The 25,644-nt window shown below is 40.2% G+C and overlaps 1 protein-coding gene and 1 long non-coding RNA gene across 3 annotated transcripts in view; one reads left to right on the top strand and one right to left on the bottom strand.

Annotated features, from left to right (window-relative positions):
* Nucleotides 1–430: 430 nt before the first annotated feature.
* On the top strand, nucleotides 431–25,618 carry LOC115030868 (uncharacterized). Of its 2 annotated transcripts, none has more exons than XR_003836442.2 (4): nucleotides 431–559; nucleotides 13,621–13,795; nucleotides 19,515–19,644; nucleotides 25,339–25,618. It is a non-coding gene; the product is annotated as an uncharacterized LOC115030868 (long non-coding RNA). The 2 variants fall into 2 exon arrangements; XR_015047456.1 differs by lacking the exon at nucleotides 431–559 and adding an exon at nucleotides 7,935–7,994.
* The window catches only part of Tmem67 (transmembrane protein 67), a 46,343-nt gene continuing 33,035 nt past the window's right edge, over nucleotides 12,337–25,644 (bottom strand). The window contains exons 20-28 of the mRNA XM_021159802.3: nucleotides 25,504–25,643; nucleotides 23,378–23,518; nucleotides 20,084–20,164; nucleotides 19,474–19,590; nucleotides 17,525–17,641; nucleotides 17,316–17,420; nucleotides 16,359–16,461; nucleotides 13,609–13,751; nucleotides 12,337–12,868 (exon numbers count right to left, since the gene is read on the bottom strand). Coding sequence (XP_021015461.1) covers nucleotides 12,788–12,868; nucleotides 13,609–13,751; nucleotides 16,359–16,461; nucleotides 17,316–17,420; nucleotides 17,525–17,641; nucleotides 19,474–19,590; nucleotides 20,084–20,164; nucleotides 23,378–23,518; nucleotides 25,504–25,643 — 1,028 coding nt within the window. The 3' untranslated portion in view covers nucleotides 12,337–12,787. The remainder of the gene's footprint in view (nucleotides 12,869–13,608; nucleotides 13,752–16,358; nucleotides 16,462–17,315; nucleotides 17,421–17,524; nucleotides 17,642–19,473; nucleotides 19,591–20,083; nucleotides 20,165–23,377; nucleotides 23,519–25,503; nucleotide 25,644) is intronic.

Raw genomic sequence — 25,644 nt, 5'->3', positions numbered from 1 at the left:
CATGTCAGGTATTTACATTAATATTCATAACAGTAACAAAATTGCAGTTACAAAGTAGCAATGAAATAATTTTATGCTTGGCGATCATCACAACAGGAGGAACTATATTAAATGGTCATAATATTAAGAAGGTTGCGAATCAATGCTGAGTCCAAGCCATGTTTAGAAGAATTGTGAGCCACACAGGCTGCATATGTTGAGTAGAGTAAACAGCTTACAGTAGATCAGTCCTGAGGGAACTTGCCAGTGACCTTGGGCCTTCTACAGCACTGTTTTTCAGAGTCGCTAAGAGAGGTAAGCAACCACTGTGTGGGCCCAATAACCCTGTTGATTTAGAATTTTGCTCCCTCTTTGTAGAACTTAACAGTATCTTAATAGGAGAGTGAAGACTAATCTCTGAATACTAATAATGTTAATCTTACAGGCCTTACAAAGGAATGCCTGAACCTGGACAGTAGGAGAGCTGAGGCTGCATTTCTGTTTGAGGCATAGCTGGAGGGAACGTTTGATGATCTATGCAAAAGAAATTCTGGAAGGAAATGATTCTACAGAGACGAAAGTAGGTAAAGCAGAGAGAGTGGGGGTTTAACGGCAAGGGGAGGGATGCTGTGTCCACACAGTGCCATCAGCCTTTTCCTACAAGGATTCATTCTTCTCTCACGAATCTGGACCAGTTTCCCTTCCCTCCACTCTTCCCTGTACCTGCCCCCCCCCCATCTGCTTCTCTCCCCCAGACCCACTCTTCCTCTGTTTCCCTTTAGAAAAGATCAGGCCTCCCAGCGATATGAACTGAAAATGGCATATCAAGTCAAGACTAGGCACATACCCTCATAGCAAAGTGCGATAAGGAGGAGGAAAAATGGCCCAAGTGTGGGCAAAAAAGTCAGAGACACCTCCACTCCCATTATTAGCAGTCCCATAAGAATACCAAGCTACAGAACCATAATGCATATATGTAGAGGACCTAGCCCAGACCCATATAGACTCTGTGACTGTTGCTTCATTCTCTGTGAGGCCCTGTGAGCCCTGCTTAGTTAATTCTATGGACCATGTTCTCCTGGTATCCTCCACCCATCTGGCTCCAACAAACCTTGCCCCCTCCCACTTCTTCAGGGTTTCCTGAAGTCTGCCTAATGTTTGGTTAAGGGTCTCTGCATCAATTGCTGAATAAAGCCTCTCTATGAACATTGGGCTAAGCACTGATCTAGAGTCTGACACAGTATCATTACTTTTCCTACAAGTTAAACCCTTCACCTCAACCTTCATCCATATACAATCTAGGGAACAGCATTGTGTTTTCATCAGCGGCAACTTTGAGATAGGTCCTTTAGCTTCCATTTCCATATAGGTTATTCTCCTTTGGCAACTTTCACAAAGAATTAGGAAGGTTTTGACTTGCTGGCATGCTGTGGTACTTTTTTGACATGCTCACTTTTAGGGCTAAAGTTTAGATTAAGAGTTTGAAGTGATTCTATGAAGACAGGACTTCCGTACCTTGTGTATAATATTTGTAATACGATGCAGAAAACACTCTATTAGCATAAAGTCTGGGGATAAAGCACCAAGAACTTCTGGAAACTGTAGAGACACTGAAGAGGCAACTAACTGTGGCCCCATATAACCAGAAGCTATAGTCTGGGCTTGGGTAAGGCCAGGCCCTGAGGGAGCCCAGGGACCCACAGTAAGCAAGAGTTAAGATACAGTGCAAGCATTGGCACTGGGCAAGTAAAGCAGGTAGATAAATCTAAAGACAGGGCTACACAGAGAAATACAAAGATGCATGTGATTTGGAGGGAAGGCTAGGATAAGAGAGCTTCATGAAGGTGCTTTATTTCATGTGGCAAGGACCTAAGAAGACAAATCTTAGAAGAGAAGGAAAAATATAACTATTTCTCTATTCTTAAAAGGAGTGCAAATGTTTCTAGAAACTGTATCATTAAGTAAATATATTCTACAAAATAGAACCGGTGTTCCTCCTTGGAGAAGTATTAGAGTGGAGTAGCATCCTGATGCTAATTGAGCATCCCACAAGCTGTAAATGTAGCAAACAATGTGTGATAAAAAGCAAAGCAAAGGCATGAACTGACTAACTGCCAAAAACTAAGATGTTTCTCAAGTCTGACCGAGTAGGCATAGATGTAACATATACAGAATCCTTAAAGATTCTGGAATGAAAGAAGGTAAGTAGCCATAAAATAACTAATGAAACATATCTAGCATGGAGTGTTAAGTTTTTTTTCTAATTAAAAGAGACTTGGACAAAAACAATTTTGTCTCTTTAGTACTTAAATGTGGCTTTATGAAGTGATAAATATAACTCTTGAAAGCACCATTCAAGAACATTCTAGTTGCTGCAGTTTCGGGACTGGATGAACGTCCCTGGATTTAGTAGTGTTGTTTGAAGCTTAGTAGTTAAACCAAGTCCTGTAAAGAGCACAGTAGATATTACGTACTGCTTTTGTTATGCCATTGTTGATGATAATAACAAAAATGATTTATTTTTGGAACACGGCAAATGATATATTGTTAAATTAAGGTCTGTGACAAAGAGGTCTCTGAAATGAATGGCTGATTGAACTGTGGCAAATGATACAATGGCTCCAAGCCACCAGCAATGTGGCTAGAGAGCAAGTGGGAAAATGTTCTCTGGTTTTAAGGGTCAGGGTGTTATATCATGGTTTGGGGACAGAGGAGGCACACATGGTTGACCCTATTCCTATATAGGCTACATGTAAGAGGGTCAGGACTGAACAAAGTGGTCAAAGTCCTTGGTAGGAAGTTTGTCCATAAAGAGATGGTTTTTCTACATCTTGACTGGTTGTTCTCAGAAGCAGAAAACCATGTAGTCTTGATGGATGGCCTTTAGCACATTGCAGTGAATGTGGGGATGTTTTGCGTCTTTGATTTAGTTTCGTGCTGTGGGTTACATTGGACTTCTGTGGGTTCTCTGGCCTGCAACTCTGTTTAAGGCATTTCTGGACCCTCTTAGAACAACATTCAGAACAAAGTAGTAAAATACAACAGGGACAGGCTACTGTCATTGAAAGTCAGAACCACAGTAACTCCAGCCAGAAGCAGACCTTTCCAAACCAGGATTGGCTCAGTGGGGTGTGTGGGCTTTGAGTTCTGATCTGGGTCTCTCGCTCACTTCTAGATAATGGTCTGTTAAAGCCATGTAGTGAAGGCTTTGAGGGAGGCTCCAGTAAGAGAAATATTCAGTGTATTGAGCCACAGTTAGCTAGCTACAAAGTCCAACCTAAAACAAAGACTCACTCTGTCTGTGGCAGTGGGAGAGGTCAAAGGCACAGATGAGATGGATAAAATAGCAAGTTTTGTTTTTTCTTGCTTTGTGCCTGATTCTGAGCACATCTGTTCTCTGTGTTGCTCACTGTCTAGTGGTCCATCCAAGGCTCTGTAGGCCTTTTCACATGTTTTTACTACTGTACATAAACCTTTGACTTTATTCATACCTTATAATCCCTCACTTCTGTTCATTTTTGTGTAAATTAAAGTAGCTTTTCACGCCCCTTTCCAGACCACTCAAACTACTCAGGAATGCTAGTTTCATATTTTTTATCATTGTACTCCATAGAAAGGTTGCACTTCTGGTGAGCAGAATGTCTCCTCCCTTAAAAAATGCCTATACCCTAATATGTTACAGGAGTGACTTTGCAAATGTGATTAAGAATGTTGAGATGGGGAATTACCTGAAATGTTTGAGTATTTCTGCATCGATATTCATGCAGGAAATTGGTCTGAAGATCTCTTTCTTTGTTGGGTCTTTATGTGGTTTAGGTATCAGAGTAATTGTGGCTTCATAGAATGAGTTGGGTAGAGTACCTTCTGTTTCTATTTTGTGGAATAGTTTGAGAAGAATTGGAATTAGGTCTTCTTTGAAGGTCTGATAGAACTCTGCACTAAACCCATCTATCTGGTCCTGGGCTTTTTTGGTTGGGAGACTATTAAAGACTGCTTCTATTTCTTTAGGGGGTATGGGACTGTTAAGGTCATTAATCTGATCCTGATTTAACTTTGCTACCAGGTATCTGTCTAGAAATTTGTCCATTTCATCCAGGTTTTCCAGTTTTGTTGAGTATAGCCTTTTGTAGTAGGATCTGATGATGTTTTGGATTTCCTCATGTTCTGTTGTTATGTCTCCCTTTTCATTTCTGATTTTGTTAGGTGGGATACTGTCCCTGTACCCTCTAGTTAGTCTGGCTAAGGGTTTATCTATCTTGTTGATTTTCTCAAAGAACCAGCTCCTGGTTTGGTTGATTCTTTGAATAGTTTTTCTTGTTTCCACTTGGTTGATTTCATCCCTGATTTTGATTATTTCCTGCCTTCTGCTCCTCTTAGGTGAATTTGCTTCCTTTTGTTCTAGAGCTTTTAAGTGTGCTGTTAAGTTGCTTGTGTATGCTCTCTCTAGTTTCTTTTTTGGAGGCACTCAGAGCTATGAGTTTTACTCTTAGGACTGCTTTCATTGTGTCCCATAAGTTTGGGTATGTTGTGGCTTCATTTTCATTAAACTCTAAAAAGTCTTTAATTTCTTTCTTTATTTCTTCCTTAACTAAGTTATCACTGAGTAGAGTGTTGTTCAGCTTCCACGTGAATGTTGGCCTTCTATTATTTATGTTGTTATTGAAGATCAGCCTTAGTCCATGGTGATCTTATAGGATGCATGGGATAATTTCCATATTTTTGTATCTGTTGAGGCCTGTTTTGTGACCAATTATATGGTCAGTTTTGGAGAAGGTGCCATGAGGTGCTGAGAAGAAGGTATGTCCTTTTGTTTTAGGATAAAATGTTCTGTAGATATCTTTTAAATATATTTGTTTCATAACTTCTGTTAGTTTCAATGTGTCTCTTTTTAGTTTCTGTTTCCAGGATCTGTCCATTAATGAAAGTGGGATGAAGTCTCCCACTATTATTGTGTGAGGTACAATGTGTGCTTTGAGCTTTACTATAGTGCCTTTAATGAATGTGGCTGCCCTTGCATTTGGAGCATAGATATTCAGAATTGAGAGTTCATCTTGGAAGATTTTATCTTTGATGAGTATGAAGTGCCCCTCCTTGTCTTTTTTGATAACTTTGGGTTGGAAGTGGATTTTATTTGATATTAGAATGACTACTCCAGCTTGGTTTTTTTCGGACTATTTGCTTGGAAAATTGTTTTCTAGCCTTTTACTCTGAGGTAGTGTCTGTCTTTTTCCCTGAGGTGGGGTTTCCTGTAAGGAGCAAAAAGTTGGGTTCTGTTTATGTATCCAGTCTGATAGTCTATGTCTTTTTATTGGGGAATTGAGTCCATTGATATTAAGAGATATTAAGGAAAAGTAATTGTTGCTTACTGTTATTTGTGTTGTTAGAGTTGGGATTCCATTCCTGTGGCTGTCTTCTTTTAGGTTTGTTGAAGGAGTACTTTCTTGCTTTTTCTAGGGCATATTTTTTGTCCTTGGGTTGGTGTTTTCCCTTTATTATCCTTTGAAGGGCTGGATTCCTGGAAAGATATTGTGTGAATTTGGTTTTGTCATGGAATATCTTGTTCTTTCCATCTATGGTAATTGAGAGTTTTGCTGAGTATAGTAGCCTGGGCTGGCATTTGTGTTCTTTTAGTGTCTGTATAACATCTGTCCAGGATCTTCTGGCTTTCATAGTCTCTGGTGAGAAGTCTGGTGTAATTCTAATAGGTCTGCCTTTATATGTTACTTGACCTTTTTTCCTTACTGCTTTTAGTATTCTTTCTTTATTTAGTGCATTTTTTGTTCTGATTATTATGTGTTAGGAGGAATTTCTTTTCTGGTCCTGTCTATTTGGAGTTCTGTAGGCTTTTTGTATGTTCACAGGCATCTCGTTCTTTAGGTTAGGGAAGTTTTCTTCTATAATTTTGTTGAAGATATTTACTGGCCCTTTAAGTTGAAAATCTTCATTCTCATCTATACCTATTATCCTTAGGTTTGGTCTTCTTATTGTGTCCTGGATTTTCTGGATGTTTTGGGTTAGGATCTTTTTGCATTTTGCATTTTCTTTGATTGTTGTGTCCATGTTCTCTATGGAATCTTCTGCACCTGAGATTCTCTCTTCCATCTGTTGCATTCTGTTGCTGATGCTCACATCTATGATTCCTGATTTCTTTCCTAGAGTTTCTATCTCCAGAGTTGTCTCCCTTTGGGTTTTCTTCATTTTTTCTACTTCCATTTTTAGATTTTGGATGGTTTTTGTTCAATTCCATCACCTGTTTGGTTGTGTTTTCCTGTAATTCATTAAGGGATTTTTGTGTTTCCTCGTTAAGGACTTCTACCTGTTTAGCAGTGTTTTCCTTTAATTCTTTAAGGACTTCTACCTGTTTTGCAGTGTTCTCCTGTATTTCTTTAAGTGAGTTATTACTGTCCTTCTTAAAATCCTCTACCAGCATCATGATATTGAGATATGATTTTAAATCCGAATCTTGCTTTTCGGGTGTGTTGGGGTATTCAGGAATTGCTGTCGTGGGTGTACTGGGTTCTGATGATGCCGAGTGGTCTTGGTTTCTGTTAGTAAGATTCTTATGTTTGCCTTTTCACCCTCTGGTAATCTCTGGTGTTAGATGTTCTAGCTGTCTCTGACTGGAGCTTGTTCCTCCTGTGATTCTTTAGCCTCTATCAGCACTCTTGGGAGTCCAACTCTCTCCTTAGTACCCAGTGATCAGAGCACTCTCTGCAGGCAATCTCTCCTCTGGCAGGGAAGGTGTCCAGAAGTCTGGAGCTCTGATCCACCTCCTGAGTCCTGGGGTCAGAGCACTCCCTGGAGGCTGACTCTCCTCTGGTGGGGAAGGTGCCCAGGGGTCTGGGTCTCAGCTCTGCCTACTGGCTGAGGATGAAGGCCTGAAAGGACCCTGTCCAAGAAGCTCTGTTGCTTCTGCCACCCACGTGCTCTCCTGTGTGGACTGGTCTCAGTGATCTCAAGATCCTGGGTGTGCTAGTGCTTGCTGAGTTCGCGCCCAAGATGGCTCGGGGCTGGTGCTGCCAGAACCCCAGCCACTGGTTGGGTGGTTTCCTTTGTTCCTGCTGGCACAAGACCCTTGGGGTTTTTGGAACAGATGTTGCATTCCACTCACCAGTGATCTCAAGATGCTGGGTGTGCTAGGGCTCGCTGAGTTTGCGCCCAAGTTTGTGTTTCATTTTTAAGGGCTTCAACCTGTGTTCTCCTGTATTTCTTTAAAGAAGTTTTTATGTCCTTCTTAAAGTCTTCTATCATCATCATGAGATGTGACTTTAAGTCAGAATCTTGCTTTTCTGGTGTGTTGGGGTATCCAAGACTCACTGTGGTGGGAGAACTGAGTTCTGATGATGCCAAGTAGCCTTGGTTTCTGTTGCTTATTTTCTTGCCCTTGCCTCTTGCCATCTGGTTATCTCTGGTGTTAGTTAGTCTTGCTATCTCTGACTGTGGCTTGTCCCTCTAAGAAAATACGGTATGCTTCATAATCTTTGGGATTATATTGCCTTGTAGATGTTTCAATTTGCAACATTAAAATATACATTGAATTATTAAAGTAAGATTTAGGGGCATTACTCAATATAATAATACTCCATAATAGCCTAATTAAATCTTTTTAATGCAAGTGGGTATTACATTAAAATGTGTTGAAAGAGATTCTATAAGCATTAGAGAATGTGCTTTTCTGTGATCTGAGGCTAGACTTATGCTGTGACTCTCTTCCTCAGTAGATGACAGTATTAGTGTTTAGTTCAAAACCTGGGTTAGAAAGAGTAGGGACAGAGTGTGCTGTTTGGCTGAGCTGCCCAACACTCTGACGAAATAAGGAGAGAGCCAGTAAAGTGAGGATTGACAGATGGGTAAGCCGGGGGCTAGAGGGCAGCCAGTTTCTGAGTTTCTGTAATCCAGAGAGCACACACCTTCCTCATGTTTCTATTAATTTTTTTAGAAAAGCTGAGACCCTGAAAAGCTGAGTCTGCTCTTCACTGCCACCTGCTGTTGATTTCGGGGAAGTCTTCACAATGGTCAGTTGGAAAGTTTCAGATTATGATGACTTCATGTAGAGAAAACAATATGGAAGCTCATCTGTTCTAACAGCGCTGACAACGCATGATAAACGTTTAAAACAGTTTCCATCTTGGTGGCATCCTGGTGGCACCCTCTGGCTTTATTCTCCACTCTCATGTTCACTAAGAAGGCTGACCACGTTCCCAGGCACTTATGCATAGTACTTATATACAACACTTATGCATAGTACTTATGCATAGTACTTATATACAACACTTATGCATAGTACTTATGCATAGTACTTATATACAACACTTATGCATAGTACTTATGCATAGTACTTATATACAACACTTATGCATAGTACTTATATACAACACTTATGCATAGTACTTATGCATAGTACTTATATACAACACTTATGCATAGTACTTATATACAACCCATTCAGATCTCGCCACACACTTCAAGCCTGCATAAGTGACATGATACCTATTACAGTGTAAGTGAAATGTAAATAGTTGTTAGACTGTATTGTTTAGGAAATAAGAAAGAGGGAAAAGGTGTTTCCGTTTACATGTGTTCAGTTTGGATACACAAAAGAAATTTGACACATATCTAAATCTTTGGGTCTCAGATTCTGGAGGGCTGACTGCATTTATTTGAAGGTAGGAGAGGTGTGTTGGTTTCAGTCACCATGAAAAAAATACCCAGGAAAGCTCAAAGGAATGATTGGTTGAGTTTGCTTTCAGTGGTGTTATTTCTCAGATGGCTGGAATCACTGTTTGGTTGATGGGGCAAAACATCATGGTAGGGACATGCAACAGCAGGGAGCTGCTCACCTCACGGCCTCTAGGAAGCTGAGGCAGGAGGCTAAGGGCCCTTCAGAAGCACCCCCCCCCAAATAAAAACCAATTCCTAATAACCCATTCCCTATGAAATCATCAATGGATAAAGCCATTGAGAAGTCAAGACTTGCATGGTCCAGTCACCTCTCATTAGCAAACCTGGGATTTTGGGAGGCGTGGTTCATATCCAATTCAGCCAGGAAAGTTAGCTTGACTAACTCTACATGTGGTTGAGATGAGACATGATGTAGGGATCTTTTACCCTTTCTTTCAACCTCATCTTCCCAAACCTGACACTGTCCTGTGTTCCTTTGTGTGATGGACAGCTGGGTAACACATGAGTATTCTACCATCAGGTTCTAGAAACAGAAGGCAGAGTGCAGGGTCACACGGGAAAGCACCCATGGGGGCATGAAGGGAGTCACAGCTGTATTTGGGATTTCTAAAGAAAAGGCAATGCAAGGCAGGCAATTGGTTTAAGATAGCATGATATGAATAGGGTTCTAAGCCACCCGGAGATTCCTCGTTTCCTGGGCCTGGAATGATGCCTCCTGAAGTGGGGCTTAGGGCGAATTAGTCTGTATAATATACCCCAGTCATGCTTCTACCTAATTTCTCTAGTTCTATGAACTGGCTCTAGGAGGAGCAGGATCTCCTAGCAAGAAAGATTAAGGAGCTGACACTTCATAAGTCAAAACCAGTATGTCTATTCTATTCAAATTACTTCTGCTACTTATACAGTAAGTAAGTTCTGTTCCTCTAGAGAACTAGGATTAATACACTAGGCAAGTCTTCTACCACTGAGCTACCCTAGCCCCCACTCCTGTTGTATAGTAATATAAATTCTTAGTATATTAATTACTCTTTGGGAAACTCCAAGTAGTGAGCCAAGAATGCTATATCTGGTAAAGATGTAGCAATTTTCCTGGTATGTGAATAACTTCTCACTTGAACTCCCAGCTGTTTCTGGCAGACCTGGCGCATGGTCATTAAGCTGCTTTGCTTCCTGCTTCCTGTTATGTAATGTGGACTTCCCCTTAGATGAGGCCAGTCAATATTTACATACAGGAAACAGACACAAGCTTCCTGTTTGAAAGCACTGAGTTAAAAGTCATCTTGAGAGCCGGGCGTGGTGGCACACGCCTTTAATCCCAGCACTCGGGAGGCAGAGGCAGGCGGATTTCTGAGTTCGAGGCCAGCCTGGTCTACAAAGTGAGTGCCAGGACAGCCAGGGCTACACAGAGAAACCCTGTCTCGAAAAACCAAAAAAAAAAAAAAAAAAAAAAAAAAAAAAAGTCATCTTGACCTGTGAGGTCCCCAGGCTGGCTTTCTCCAATGGCAGCAACCTGTTTATACAAGTATTTTAGGGGATTGCTGATGAGAAGGATACAAAGTACACAAAAGTTTAAAGGAGCTCTCTAGGGTTTGTTTTATTGTGGAGTGGTGTAAGTGGAAGATATAGCCAGGGCTGCTAGGAAACAGGTGAAAGTGTTAAAGGTGCTACAGAAATAAACAAGGAAACAAAGCATGTGCCAGAGCAGAGCACAGGACTTAAAAAAGTGGGTGTCTTAGTCAGGGTCTCTTTTGCTACAGTGAAACACCATGACCAAGAAGCAAGGTAGGGAGAAGTCTACTGTAATTCTCATAGGTCTGCCTTTATATGTTACTTGACCTTTTCCCCTTACTGCTTTTAATATTCTTTGTTTTGATTATTATGTGACAGAAGGAATTCCTTTTCTGGTTCAATTTATTTTGAGTTCTGTAGGCTTCTTGTATGTTTATGGGCATCTCTTTCCTTCTTCCTTCCCTTCCTTCCCTTCCTTCCTTCCCTCCCTCCCTCCCTTCCTCTTCCTTCCTTCCTTCCTTCCTTCCTTCCTTCCTTCTTTTTGTTTTTTTCGAGACAGGGTTTCTCTGTATAGCCCTGGCTGTCCTGGAACTCACTCTGTAGACCAGGCTGGCCTCGAACTCAGAAATCTGCCTGCCTCTGCCTCCCAAGTGCTGGGATCAAAGGCGTGCGTCACCATGCCCGGCTGGACATCTCTTTCTTAAGGTTAGGGAAGTTTTCTTCTATAATTTTGTTGAAGGTATTTACTGGCCCTTTAAGTTGGGAATCTTCACTCTCTTCTATACCTATTATTCTTAGGTCTGGTCTTCTCATTGTGTCCTGGATTTCCTGGATTTTTTTGGGTTAGGATATTTTTGCTTTTTGCATTTTCTTTGACTGTTGTGTCAATGTTTTCTATGGCATCTTCTATACCTGAGATTCTCTCTTCTATCTCTTGTATTCTGTTGGTGATGCTTGCATCTATGACTCCTGATCTTTCCTAGGTTTTCTATCTCCAGAGTTGTCTCCCTTTGTGATTTTTTAAAATTGATTCTATTTCCATTTTTAGATCTTGAATGGTTTTGTTCATTTTCTTCTCCTGTTTGGTGTTGTTTTCCTGTAATTGTTTAAGGGATTTTTTTTTTTTTTTTGTTTGTTTCCTCTTTAAGGGCTTCGGGCTGTTTACCTGTGTTCTCCTGTATTTCTTTAAGGGAGTTTTTTTTTTTTTTGTCCTTCTTAAAGTCCTCTATCATCATCATAAGAGGTGATTTTTAGATCTGAATCTTGCTTTTCCAGTGTGATGGTGTATTCAGGACTTGCTATGGTGGGCGAACTGGGTTCTGATCATGCCATGTAACCTTGGTTTCTGTTGCTTATGTTCTTACACTTGCCTCCCACCATCTGATTATCTCTAGTGCTACTTGCCCTTGCTATATCTGACTGAAGCCTGTCCTTCCTGTGATCCTGGTTGTGTCAGAACACAGAGTTCGGCTGTCTCTGTGATTCTGTGATCAGAGATTGTGGGTGTGTCAGAGCTCAAGCTGCCTCTGGGACCCTGAGATCCTAGTGTGACCAAGCTCCTGGGATCCTGGACATGTTAAAGCACCTGGGAGTGGAGCTTCCTCTGGGTGTTGTAGGACTGGCTGTGTCGTTCGCACCCAAGAGCTGCTCAGGGCACCAGCCCAGACTGGAAGGAACCTGTGCTACTGGTCAGCCAGAGTTCCTGAGTCCTGGGTCCCTATGATCCTGGGAGTGTTAGAGTGCCTGGGAGTAGAGCTTCCTCTGAGTGCTGTGGGTCTGGCTGTGGTGTTCCAGCCCAGGGTCTGCTCAGGGCACCAGCCCAGATCGGAAGGGACTTTAAACGTATCTTGAACCCATTTTTTTTCCTTAGTAGAAAATAATCTACTGACTCATGAAACCAAAGTTTGCTTTCAATAAAGTAGTCAACATAATTAATATTTAGTCATAGTTGAAAAGCAACATTTGGAGGAGTACTCTTTAAAATATCAAAATGTGTGGAAAAATCCTACGTTGTGAAAAGTATCACCCAGTTTAACAGATGTAAATGACATAGAAACCAGATACATAAAGGACTGGATTTGTAGCACACCCTGCTGTGTCTAATGGGGACCACTGACAGACAGCGTGAGCTATTACAGTGATCAATAATGCAAACCAAAATTTTAATTTGAAAATACCTTTTGAAATTTATTTAACCATGAATATAAATAAAACATGAAAATACGGAACAGAACTGTAGTTTTGAGCCTAGAATCAAATAGATTTGACACCGTGAGGAAAAGCAGGCAGGTCATGTTCTGAAACAATGGCAAATGCTGGCTTCAGCCTGCTGTCAAAACCTGGGAGAGCACAGAAAGTGGGGCTGGGAGGGGCTTGTTTGTTTTTGTTTGTATGTTTGCCTCCTGGTCAGTGTTAATGTTCTATTTAGTAAATTAAATACAACATATAATGGGGAAATAGTGTTTTTACTATATTTCATATTTCACAAGCTATAAAAATAAATCTTTCTGTAGATAAAAAAAATGGGAGGATAATATGTATTACAAGTTTTAAAAAATATAGCAACATCAAGGTTTGGCCATTATTATACTGAGTCCTTAAGTTCTGTATTCACAGATTAGATCAGAAATCTTTCATCCACTAGTGTTTTGGTTGCCAAATTCTTTTGCCCTACTGTATTTCGGATAAATCGGAAAATCTGGAAAAGCAAAAAAATTAAGAAGAAAATTAAATATGCAAATCAATTTAAAGTATCTAGATTAAACTAGCTAATTTCCCAACCACTTCATATCATGAATGAGATATTTTCATTATTAGATACAATTATTCTAAAATACACATATTAGGAAATGTTTTATGAATTAATATATACTTCTCATGCTCACAAGAATATGCTTTTAAACATGCAAGGAATGTAACTTCTGAAACTATGGAAAGATCAAAAATATCTCCCTGGTAAGGGCAGAATTTGTCTATGATTCTAAATCCAGGAATGATAAACCATGGAGTAACTCATGCATTCATCATGCAGGAGGGTTTGGGTGTCATTTCTTGAAATAGTCCACACAGTAAGGCTGTGTGCAATTGGGTACAGCCCTGGACCACATCCCTAGTGCTTACATCTTCTATCTGAATGGGATTTAGGAAAATTCATGCTCACTCTTAGTATGTGGGAGACTGGTGGCAGTTAAGTATCTTCCTAGGTGACAAAGCCACTTCTTTCTTCTACTGGATCTTAGTGCATTTTATTGACCCCAGGGACAGAGTGCACTGGGGTCTGCTGAGTGGCTCCTCTTTCCTTTGGTAGTGTTAATTATATTCTAAACATTCACCAAACCCTACTGAAAGTGGATACTCTTACATTCTGTTAAGAAAATAAATACCCCCACTTCTAACATTTCTGCTTGAGAAGAAATCAAGATATGCTGCTAGATTTACCTCTTGTTGCAGGTATGTGAGGAAGGATGCTAAAATAAAGTCCTGGCAAGCCAAATCCACAACACAGAAGAACAACAGATCAAAGATGAGGAGCGTGGCCTCGTTCCCATAATACAGCACACTGCTGAAAGAATGGCCTTCATCTACAAAAAACATGTGCAAGATGTGTCAAACAGTGACAGAAAAGGTCTGTGCTACCCTCTGGTGACAGCAGATTAAACATGAAGTATGTTATGGCTCACACTAAAGTAAAAGGTGTTAAGATTGCCAGTCTAAAATTTTGTCAAAGCACTCACAAAAACTCAAAAGTAGTAGTTTTAACATCAAAGCAAATGTTGATAATTGCTATGGTGTGCATATGCTAAGAATGAGTTTAAAGAGAAGTTAGTGAATATTCATCCTCTGCCTGTAGAACTAAAGGCTAAAATAATCTTAGAGTTAGTATCTAAGATAAAGAATAAAAGATAAAAAAACCAAGTCATAGCACCAGCATTTGAGAATTCCCGTGTCAGTTATCTATAGTTTTTGTCCTCTTTGCATTCAACACACAATTCTGTTCTTTTTTTTTTTTTTTTTGGTTTTTTGAGACAGCCTGGCTATCCTGGAACTCATTTTGTAGACCAGGCTGGCCTCGAACTCAGAAATCCTCCTGGCACTGCCTCCCAAGTGCTGGGATTAAAGGCGTGCGCCACCACGCCTGGCAATTCTGTTCTTTTGACAATCTGAACATCTTTTAAAAAGACCTTGTAAGTGCTATAGACCCTGTTACCATGGAAAATAAACAAAAAAATCTAAATGTGCACTGACCCTTCCTTCCAAGAGCTGCTGTGTTATATTTCCTTAATGACATCTTTTCCTAGATGTCTCAAATTATCTTCAGGTACAACACAATCTTTGTCCTTTCCCTCAAACCGTGTCTTCCTCCTGCATACCCTGATTAAGGAAGGGCATCACTACTAATTACATCTAGACAGCTAGGTAATTTTTGTCTTCTACTCTTCTCTTTTAAAAAAGTCGTGGGTGATGGTGGTAGTAGTGATGTGTACCAAACACCCTTTCCTAGTGTATCCTAACAACCTCTACTAGAGTACCCTAACACTATCTCTCAGTGTACCCTAATACCTTCTTCTACTGTACCCAACAACCTATCTTAGTATACTCAAGACCATTTCTTAGTGTACCCTAACACCCTTTCCTAGTGTACCCTAACACCCTTTCCTAGTGTACCCTAACACCCTCTCCCAGTGTACCCTAACACCCTCTCCTAGTGTACCCAACACCCTCTCTTAACGTGTACCCTAACAGCCCTAATGCAGCACCTACCCCTAACAGGCTCTGCTTTAAGTTCTTTACATGTGATGATTCCACAAAACCTCTAGAAGGTCTGACTAACGGTCACACGTAACAGAGAAAGGACTTTAAAAGATCAGAAAGGTTAAGCAACAGTTTGAAGTTCACAAAGATAGTGAGTGTGGAGTTGGGGTTTAAACTAAAGGCCAGAAGTCTTTGAAACTATCTTCCCAATGGCTGGCTCATCTCTTTAACTCAGCCTGCGCCATGCTGCCACGGTAACTCACCCACCCTCTACACTGGACCAGTGTACACACTTCAGTAGCCATTCTATTAGCAGTGGCTTTCACTATGTGTTCTCACCAAAATCAAATGCTGCTAAGATACTCTCAAAATAGACAGATATTTTTACCTTTAAAAATGCAGGTTAAGAATAATGAAATGACACATTTATGAAGTAATTTTAGTGTTTCATAACTCCATGGATCAATTTACATATAGCTGATGGTGCAAATTAAATATTATTTCTATAATATAAAGAGAAACTCACAAAACAAATTCTTTTAGAATTGGGAACAAAACACTCATAGAAGGCGTTAAAAATTCTATTTTAGGGCTGGTGAGATGGCTCAGTGGGTAAGAGCACCCGACTGCTCTTCCAAAGGTCCGGAGTTCAAGTCCCAGCAACCACATGGTGGCTCACAACCATCCGTAATGAGATCTGACTCCCTTTTCTGGAGTGTCTGAAGACAGCTACAGTGTACAGTGTACTTACATATAATAAATAAATAAATCTTTAAAAAAAATTCTATTTTAAAATGGGGCTTGAAAGGTGGCTCCACAGCTAAGAGTACTGGTGGCCCTTTCAGAGACCTGGGCTTGATTCCTAGCACCCATTGATGTGGCTCATAACTGTCTTGTAACTGGGGGCTCCAATGTCCTCGTCTGGCTCTGGTAGGTCCCAGGCACATACACGGCACACTGACATATATCAAGCAAAATACCTATAGACATAAAAGTTAAATATATAAAATATTTAAAAATTATTCCTAGTACTAGCATAAGCCATTTTTTAAGACTTTGGCTAAAAATGAACTAGATATGGAAGATAAACATAGTATTCTTTAGGTATTTTATAAGCCTGTCAATAAATGAATATTCTAATAAAATCTGAATTTAATATATTTGTTTTACTATCTGTTTGAGATATATGGCTACTGCAGAATGTGGCCCTTTGCTTTCCTGTGTGTGTGTGTGTGTGTGTATACATATATATATATATATATATATATATACACACCAAAATAACATGGAACATAGATATAGTTCCGTCAGGTTGGCTTAATTAAGTCCCAGTTGTTTCTATATAAAATTACAAAAATCAGTGAAAAACATCAGTACCAGCCCCTGCCTCCCCCAAGCTCAGCAGGGACACGGTCAGCAGGGACACGGGGAGTCACCGTTGTAGAAGATGCTCTTCTCCATGGGCTCCATGAATTCCATCCCAAGGATTCTTTCAAGAAGCAACTTATCTTTTATAAAGTAATCCATTTCCTTATGAACCTAGTTTGAGAAGACAGTCATGTAAAAAACTGTAATGAAACAAATGTTTTCTAATTAATGAAAAGTTAGAAGTAGATAAACTGAGGAATGAATAATATACAAAGAAAAACTTGTGTGAAGTGAATCACTACACTAGAATTTAGTTTTTTTGTTTTTTTGTTTTTTTTTTTGAGACAAGGTTTCCCTGTATAGTCCTGGCTGTCCTGGAACTCACTCTGTAGACCAGGCTGGCCTCGAACTCAGAAATCCGCCTGCCTCTGCCTCCCAGGTGCTGGGATTAAAGGCGTGCGCCACCGCCGCCCGGCACTACACTAGAATTTAAATTAATATTAATTTTTAAATGTTAAAAATTATTTTAGAAATGTTTTAAATCTTAAATTCTTAAATTTAAGATTGAAAATCTTTAAGATTTTAATTTAATATAAAATTAAGATTTTAAATCTTTAAAATGTTAAATTTAAGGCTAACTACACTGAAAACTGATTTAAATGATGCTTTTTAAAAATACAATCATAGTATAAGAATTTCAATGAGAAATAACATTTTGGTGACATAAAATTCTAGTATAGTATAAAATTCTACTATAGAATTTTATGGGACATATATAAGGGAGTCATCATTTGCTAATGATTAAAATCACAATTTTCTTTTAGATAATCTAACTTTATGTCTAAACTATAACTTGTTAGTGACTATATATGCTCTTAAAAAATATTACTCCTAAGTATTAAATGTGACAGAAAACGAAAACATGGAGTTCTCTGACACGGCTGACTGAACACATAACTGAATTCCCATTTAACTTCAGAATCAGCCAGCAACCATGGCTTGCATACAGACATCAGAATACATACGTGGTCAATGAAAGAGCCAAGGAACTTATTCATTGTGTGGTATGCTTTTATGCTTTGTTCAAAAGTACTCCCCGATGAACTCAGCAGTCTGGCAGGGCCATTTCTCTGATATGCAAAAGAGAAATGTATAAACATAACATGCCTTATGTTTTGGAATTGAAACGACCTTAAGTAAGGTAAAACACATGTGAACAATACTTTATACAAACCCTTGTTAAAGTCTCATGAATCCTGTCATAGTGTTGTCTCATCTGACTAGAAACTGCAATCTGAAACGTCTGCCCATCCGTGTTGGGCACCAAACCTCTTTGGCTGCACAAATTTTCCTGAAAAAAAAAAAAAAAAGTAAGAGTTTAAATTAAGACAGAAATGATTGCAAAAGGCCTTTCTTTAAAAAAACAAAAACAAAACCAAGAGCATACCATTTTCCTTCAGTTTGTGCCACGTGTTACAAGATTTACTAACCTAGTGCAATCTTGTTGATACTGTACTTGAGACAAAGACGATTATTACTCAAGGCTCCGCACTGGCCAGATCCAACCACATCCCTCTCCACTCTCATTCCAGCTTCCCTGTAGTCCCTGACTTCTCCTTTACCCTGCTCTACTTAACCACCCAGTCCACTGTATATTTGGTATTCTTAGTTTTCATGGTGATAACCCTACTGTTCTTTAATGTTTGTAAGAAAAGACCAAACAGTGAAAGTTATGGACAGGTCGCTGTCTCACAAGATTACACACTGACAAACACAAACTCATCCTTTTTGCACTAGCTCACTGCCTTGCCAGTCTCATGGCCCCATCAGATCCTGGCTCCGTGACACCTGGTCACCTACTTCAGAACTTGCTACTCTGTTTCATCTGAAATCCAGTCAGTGAGCAGCACAGCCTTTGGTTTCCATAAACTTAAGGGAAGATAAATACAATGAGCTTCTCTATTTTAAATAAAAATTTAAATTAAAAAAGTACAGGCAATTGTGGAGAATGAAGGTTGTATAAACTATGAAGAGGAACCAAGAAAAGAAGACTAGCTGTAAGTTTCAACATCTGGACTAAATATATTTAAAACACTTCATTTCCAGCTCTTTTCTAAGTCACAAACACAGGGCGACAACAACAACAAAACTGGAATCACACTTCTCTTTGTTAAACATTATATCCTGAGCAATTTTCCATGTCACTACATAGTCTATAAACCAGTTGGGGGGGTAGAAAGGACGACTTTATCTCTCTATAAAAAGTGGCATCATAGAAATGGCACCTAGGTACAATCTGACAGCTCTGCTAGTTGGTTTTGATGAATCCCCAGTCTTCATAGCTTCCATCTGGCAGGTAAGCCAGTAATCATGGGGATCTTTTGGGCCTTGAGTTCTTTCACTGTGGTGAGCCAAGGGCCTTCCTTCCCCTCGAGCTCCACCATCACTGGGGCACACATGGAGAACTGGAGTGCTCAGGGGCCCAGCAACCACTGGCTTGCTAATACTGGATTATGTGTGAAGTAGTGATTCTTGTTGACCTTCAGTTGCTCCCCAGTTCTCCTAGGCATTTCCCAAGACACTTATGCTTTCCTCTTCTTCCTCCTCCTCCTCCTCAAAGTCATTGCCACTAAAATTGACTTCATTGTCTGACATGAGGACAATGGACTCTCATCTTTAATATCAAATATTTAAGCACTAACTTTAGAGATTTTTATTGTAAAGATAAACCAACTTACATAATAGTCTCAAACATTTACATGTTTCCTTCTTGTGTAAAAATTTGACTCTAAGTAGCTACTGTATTCTGAATTTTCCTCAAGTTAAAATCCATATAATCAGTCAGACTATAGAGTCCCAAGAAGTTCCTAGCATATACTACTCAAAACATTTTCCCTTTGCAAAAATATTCCTGGTAACACTGCCGACTGCAGCCTGTTCTCACCCATCTATTAGTCACAGTGAAATGGTGATCTCCCAACTCTAATGTCCTCCTCCTCTCCCTGCTGAGGAAGAGCTTTCCTGTTGCACTATATTGCTCTGAAATGCAGTTCATGTGCGAACCACAGGACAGACCCAGGCTCTGTTCACACGCAGGCCATGACTTGGTAATCCATCAACTTTCAAAAATCATTTGTGAGAATTACATTTCCAATTTTAAGAAGATGTAGAATTCGTTCTTACCGCCTCTCTCTTAAGGTTCATATTCATTTCCTCCATGTTAGTGTCTGCATGGCCGTGGACTGACCTCCCATGAATGTAATATCCAAAACATCTGTGGGACAGCAGGAACACTGACACCTGCAGAAAGAGAAAAAAAAGGAGCAATCAGGAGCTTTTCTAAAAAACTACCAGGTAAGTTTTGTTAAAATTGTCCCCCTTTACCCAAAATAACAAGGATTGAATTTAGGAAGTGTACACCACAGTAGCAAGGAAAATAATATTGTTTTGTATAAAGTTGATGGAAAGAAGACTGGAGCTATTTCTTAAGAATGTATGAAAAAACCTCAGGGGCTGTAGGATGAATGAATCATTAATTATTCATAATTAAGAACTGCAGATAAAGAAGAAAAAGAGTAAGGCAGGAGTATTAACTTGTGGGACAGTATATCTATTCTTCAAACTAACAGTTGGTTAAAAATTAGATTAGCAACCCAATCGTCACAAGTCAGCTTGCTAAGCTGCTCCAGAAGTGCTTGGAGAGATGTGCGTGCGCTTTAGCTTCTCTACACATGCCTGTGTCTTTCCAAAGTGGAAAGGTAGCAGTTGCGAGAGGCTATCAGAAAATACTCACATTGCTCATGGAGCACAGATCAACAAACTGCCGGATTTTGTCCTCTATGAATCTCTCATAAAAGGCAGCAAAGAAAACAACCTGAAACGTAAGTCACAGTGAGTCATGCATGCTGCCTCCTCCAGGATGCCCACCGTCCTTAATAACCACAGTGCAGTGTTTTAAGAAAACAGAAGTTCCAACCAAGAACACAGTGGCCTCTAAAGGTTTCCATGGGATAACATCCCATTTGTCTGTTCTGAGTCTATCCTCAAAGGAAGCAAGATTTAGAATTATGTCAAGAGTTCCTGAGTGACCATTTGGATCCTCCCCACCATCCTCCTATCCTAACCTCTACTGTTCTTTGTTAGCTATCTCACATTCCTGTAAATTATCTTTATAGCACTTGTCACACTCTAGTTAGCTTTTGTTAGTGTTGGGGCTTTCACACAGATTCAACTGTCTGTTACATAAAACAAGTTTGAGCCTAAGGATGGATTAGAGACTCCATAGCACCTCATTTATAGTATGTCCTTAAACTAAACAGCAACAACAACAACACATATACTTTTAAAGAACATAAAATACTGACAGTCAAGATTTAAAATATAAAAGGAGTGAACACTAAACTTGCCTGACTGTTAGACCATTTGTGAAGAGGTTAGACCATTTGTGAAGAGGTTAGACCATTTGTGAAGAGGTTAGACCATTTGTGAAGAGGTTAGACCATTTGTGAAGAGGTTAGACCATTTGTGAAGATGGTAGATGTTATGTGTAATTTTAAAACATTACTGCCTTCGCTTGGGACCTTGGCAGCACTACCAGTCCCTCCTGGCTCCCTTTTGTTCCATCCAACTAAGCTCCCAGATAGCTGAATAGCCACTGCCAGCCGTGACCAAGCTTCTCTTTACACCCACTTTTGCTTCAGGAAGGGTTGAGTTACCAGCCCACTACCGAGACCCTTGAATCCATGGGTAAGAGACACACACACACAGCTGTTACCTTTTAACTTGCTTACTAAACATAATTGCTGGGTGTAGATACCTCCGACCTGGAAAGGCGTGCCCTTACCAATTTATTATCTCCGTTTCTCCTCCCGCCCTAATCTTAGTGGCTTGTTCCACCTAGTCCCTGCCAAAAATTTTTGGCAATCTATCCATAGCAGAGGCCACAGGCCCTAGCTGCTCAGAGACCTTACATGATTGCTGCCTTCTTCTCATTCCAAAGCATGGCAGAAAAGCCCCCTGGCTCCTTCTCTACTTCCCTGTGGCTCCCTTCCCTCTTGGGACCCAGAAGTCCCACCTGTACCTTATGTCCAGCAATTGGCTCCCAGACTTCTTTATTGACAAATCAAGAACCAATTAGGGAACTAGACCTTAGTATCAGAATCTCCCCTTACAATTAGACCCGCTTTTGAACAGGCAAAGGAACTCACAGATATTTGAGGGATATCCTTAGAATAGACAGAAAGCCTTTCTTTCTTATTGGTCTGAAGGCAAAGTGGGAACACAGAATGAGGTTAGGCTGTGGCAAGATTGCCAGTTACTGTCCTAGCCACCTTCTCCTTTCTTCTTAGCCACAGACCTGTACTTTGGTCAGGACACACTGATGCCCAGTTGAAGGGCATCAGCACAGTTAGGTATGGCCATAGGACTGACTCCTGGCCAAGAAAATACTTAGTGGTACTTCACAAAAGCTCTTTGGTGTTTTGTTTTTTGTTCTTTTGGTTTGTTTGAAAATTTTTACTTCTTTTAAGTGTGTGTGCATCTGCTGGTGAGCATGTATATGTGCATGTGCATGCAGGCGTCTACAAGGGCCAGAGAGGCCATCGATCCTCTAGAAACTGCAGTTCTGGTTCTCTGTAGAAGTACCAAGGTAAGTCTAGCTAGCTTAAATCACCAACTTGATATGACCCAGAATTTGGGGACTACCCAGGTCAGATTGGCCTGTGGGCATGTCTGCTGGGGACTGCCTGAGTATTAGCTGATGTAGGAGAGCCCAGTTCCCTCGGGGCAGCACCGTTCTCTGGGTAGGCGATGTTGTGCTGTATGAGAAACTTAGTCATGCATGAGTTCATGGGCAGGCCAGCAAGCAGCCCTGCTATACAGGGAGGCTTCACGTTCCTGCTGGATTTTCTGCCCTTACATCCCTCTGTGATCATCTGTGACCTGGAAGTATAAGTCCAACAAATCTTTTGTCCCCTAAGTTGTTTTTGTCATTGGTGTATGTCACAGCCACAAAGTTGAAATAGAATGTGCTCTTAACCATCGAGTCATTTCTCCTGTCCCAAGACTTAAAAAGGGAGAGGAAAAACCTAGACTCCCAATTAATTCCCTTCTATCCATCAGCTGTTATGGCCCAGGAGATGGACTCAGGGCTGGAGGCTCCACATGGCAGAGAGCAGGCTCCTTGGTCCTGATGACAACAGCAAGCTGACACTATGGCTTCTGCTCTTTTTCACAAGAATGTGGAAGGGAAGGAAATGTTTCTTGTTACATTTAATGAAATGGGAAATGCTTCAGATGGAATTCCATGAAACTCCCTCCAATGATGCTATTTTAAATTCAGATGCAGTAGCCATGTTCACAAAACACAGTGGACTGTGCACAATACTTCCAAATATCAAACTCACACTCATCAAAGGGCCTTATTTCAAATTCTATTGTATGTGTGTCCTCTCTCCTGGTATTAAGTTTACTAGCTTTCACTAGCTCCAGTCCTGTAGCTTCAAGTTTAAACAGTATCACCAATGCTCAAAAAATGTACATTCCAAAAATCAGTTCTCAGGATGGGGGAAAAGTCCACCCTCAGGTTGTGGAATGCCACATGAATCCAATCCAAAGGAAAATGATAATTTAAACAAACAGGTGAAGAAAATTTTATATAAAAAATATAAACAAGAGAAAGAAAATATAGTTCTGGAAAGAAAATATCTGCCCTGGATCTGAGTTTCTAAAAAGAGTCCCTTTAGAGTCCACAAGTGATAAAACGTGAACTCTGACGCCAAACTGCCTGGGTTCAAATTCCAGTTTTGCCATTCCCACGTGTGTGACCTTTAGCAACTTGTCAACTCTCCAGAGCCTCCTGTCTCCTGTCTTGTCACAGGAGGATGCTGACTAACCTGTCTGTGCAGCCTGAAGTACAGACACAGTAGTTAGCGTGTATAAAGCAGTTATTGATTCGCACATGCCTGGATCATGATGCAATCAGTACAGAGAGCTTTATGACTGCTTTGCTACCTTCTTTCTGTGTGGAACTCAGCATCTGAGAGACAGAGGAACACAAGCAGGGTTCCAAACTGGCAATGCCATCTACCTGTATTATTCCAATCACCAGCCAGATAGCAGTAGCCACGGCATATCTCAAAATGCGGCTGTAAGGAGCTGTGTAGTCTGATGGGTTTCTAGAAAGGCTGGATGATGAATCCATTAACGCTAAGTTTTTGAATCCCACAACCTGAGGGAAAAGGAAAAATGAGAATTTAAACAGACATAGGAAGAGAAGTTTCTAGATGGAAAATGAAATACTTTTCTCTACCTACCTGCCTTGAAAAACAAGCTTAGAAGCCGTAGGAAACTTAGAAACAAACCAAACCTAAATCTACCAATGAATTAAACAAACAAGTAGCAATTCATGAGTATTTAACACATACCAGACACTATGCTAAATACTTTCTGTATTTCAAAACAATATATTCCAAAATGCCTTCCAAGGAATGTACCTTCTGGATGAAATGAAGCTGTAGTTAAATAACTTTGATGAGTATATTACATTGACTGCCATGCTTCATCCCCATGTAAAATAAAACAAAGCTTAAAAAATTTTACAGTAAGGTTCCCATAAAATTTTATTTATGTTAGTGTTTTGCAAAGTTAACTGCAGAATCATGTAGAACCTTTTCAAGTTCACCAAATCTTCAAATTTTATTACTTATTTATTTAAAGCTGGGTCTCCTTAACCTAGGGTAGGCTATTTTAGAACTTGCTATGTACATGAGCAAGACCTTGAATCTTTTTTTTTTTTTTTTTTTTTTTTTTGGCGATGCCTTTGTTTTTAGTGTCACACTGGAAACACTGACACAAAGGTGACACATTGTTGTCACTGACTAGTGAGGAACAGAAGTGCTGCTGTTAACAATCTCTACCTTAAAAAGTGGCCTATAATTAGCAACTGTGACATCTTGCAAGCTTGTATCACCTCATAATATTATATGTCATGGTTTGAAAGTAAATCCCAGAAAGCATGTGTTAAAAAGGAACCCTCAATGTAACAGTGTTAAAGTGAGAGGCTTACAGAAGAGGGTTAAGACAGGAGGACTCCACCCTCAGGAGTGGAACATTGGGCATAGTAAAAGAGGCTTGGGCCAGCAAGGTGTAGACCTTGAATTCTTGATTCTCTTCTGCTTCTCCCTTCAGAGACTTGGGGTTGCAATCTTGTAATACTATACCTGACTTCATCAAACAGTATTAAAACAAAACAAAACAAAACAAAACACTGCTTACCGAAAAGATAAGTATGTGAAGCAAGAGACATGTTGATTGGCCATTCTAAAATATATGTGTACATTCTACAACATCTATGTATACTGACAAATCATGCTGTATACTATAAACACATAACCTGTGTGGAGGGATATGCTGGAGAGTAAACGTAGGGCCTCCTGGATGCTGAGTAACTGCTTTATTATTGAGCTATCTCCTGCACAGCATGCCCCACTTCCTATAACTATTTGGAGACAAGGTCTTACTAAATTGTCCAGACTAGCCTTGAACTTATTCTCAAGGCCAGACAAGAGCTTGAACTTGTGACCCTCTCACCTCAAATTCCCAAGTAGAAAATGTACAATAGTGTAGAAATAGTACAATAGTACCAAGGCAGGGGTGAGAATATGGAGCCTATAGAAGGGAAGGCTTTGAAAATATATAGAGGGGATCACCTGACAGCTACTACAATCTGTAATGATAAGCAACACAGGTATTTTACACAAGTTCACTAGCAATTCTGCCACAGATCACTGGTACTCTGCCTTTAGGAGGCACAAGGTAGAATGGTGGTACCCAGGGCTGCAGGAACGGGAAATGGGGGATTCTGAACTGTTGCATAGGCACAAAGAGCTTGGGTTGTAAGACAGAGCTCTGGAGGCAGATGTGGTGAGAATTTGTTGCAATGTGGATATACCTATAGCACTGACCTCTGCATTTAAAAGTGGTTCTGATGGGCACCTTTCTAAGGCCCCATCACATTGTATTTAAGGTTTGCTTTTGTTTGTCTTATAGGAAGGACAAAGGGGGAATGTTAAGGACATTTCCTTATACTGTTTTGCCAACAATACTTTACCACAGAAAACTGCTGCGCTGTCTGAGAAATTACTTGAGATGATAATAACACTTATGCAGTGTTAATAAGCAGCATCATATGATTATATGACAGCTCATACATACCTCCAAGAAGAAGAGTGTGGTAAGCACTTGAAAGAGTGGATTAATTTTTCTCACAGTCTGAATCTCATTCCATTCATTTGCCACAAAATACGTTCTCCATATGCTCACAGGAACAGTGGCACTGCGCACACCACCCTCACC

The sequence above is a fragment of the Mus caroli genome, unplaced genomic scaffold (genome assembly GCF_978045245.1).
Source record: "Mus caroli unplaced genomic scaffold, Mus_caroli_1 scaffold_6, whole genome shotgun sequence".
NCBI lineage: Eukaryota > Metazoa > Chordata > Mammalia > Rodentia > Muridae > Mus > Mus caroli.
This window is presented reverse-complemented; position numbering and strand designations above follow the sequence as displayed.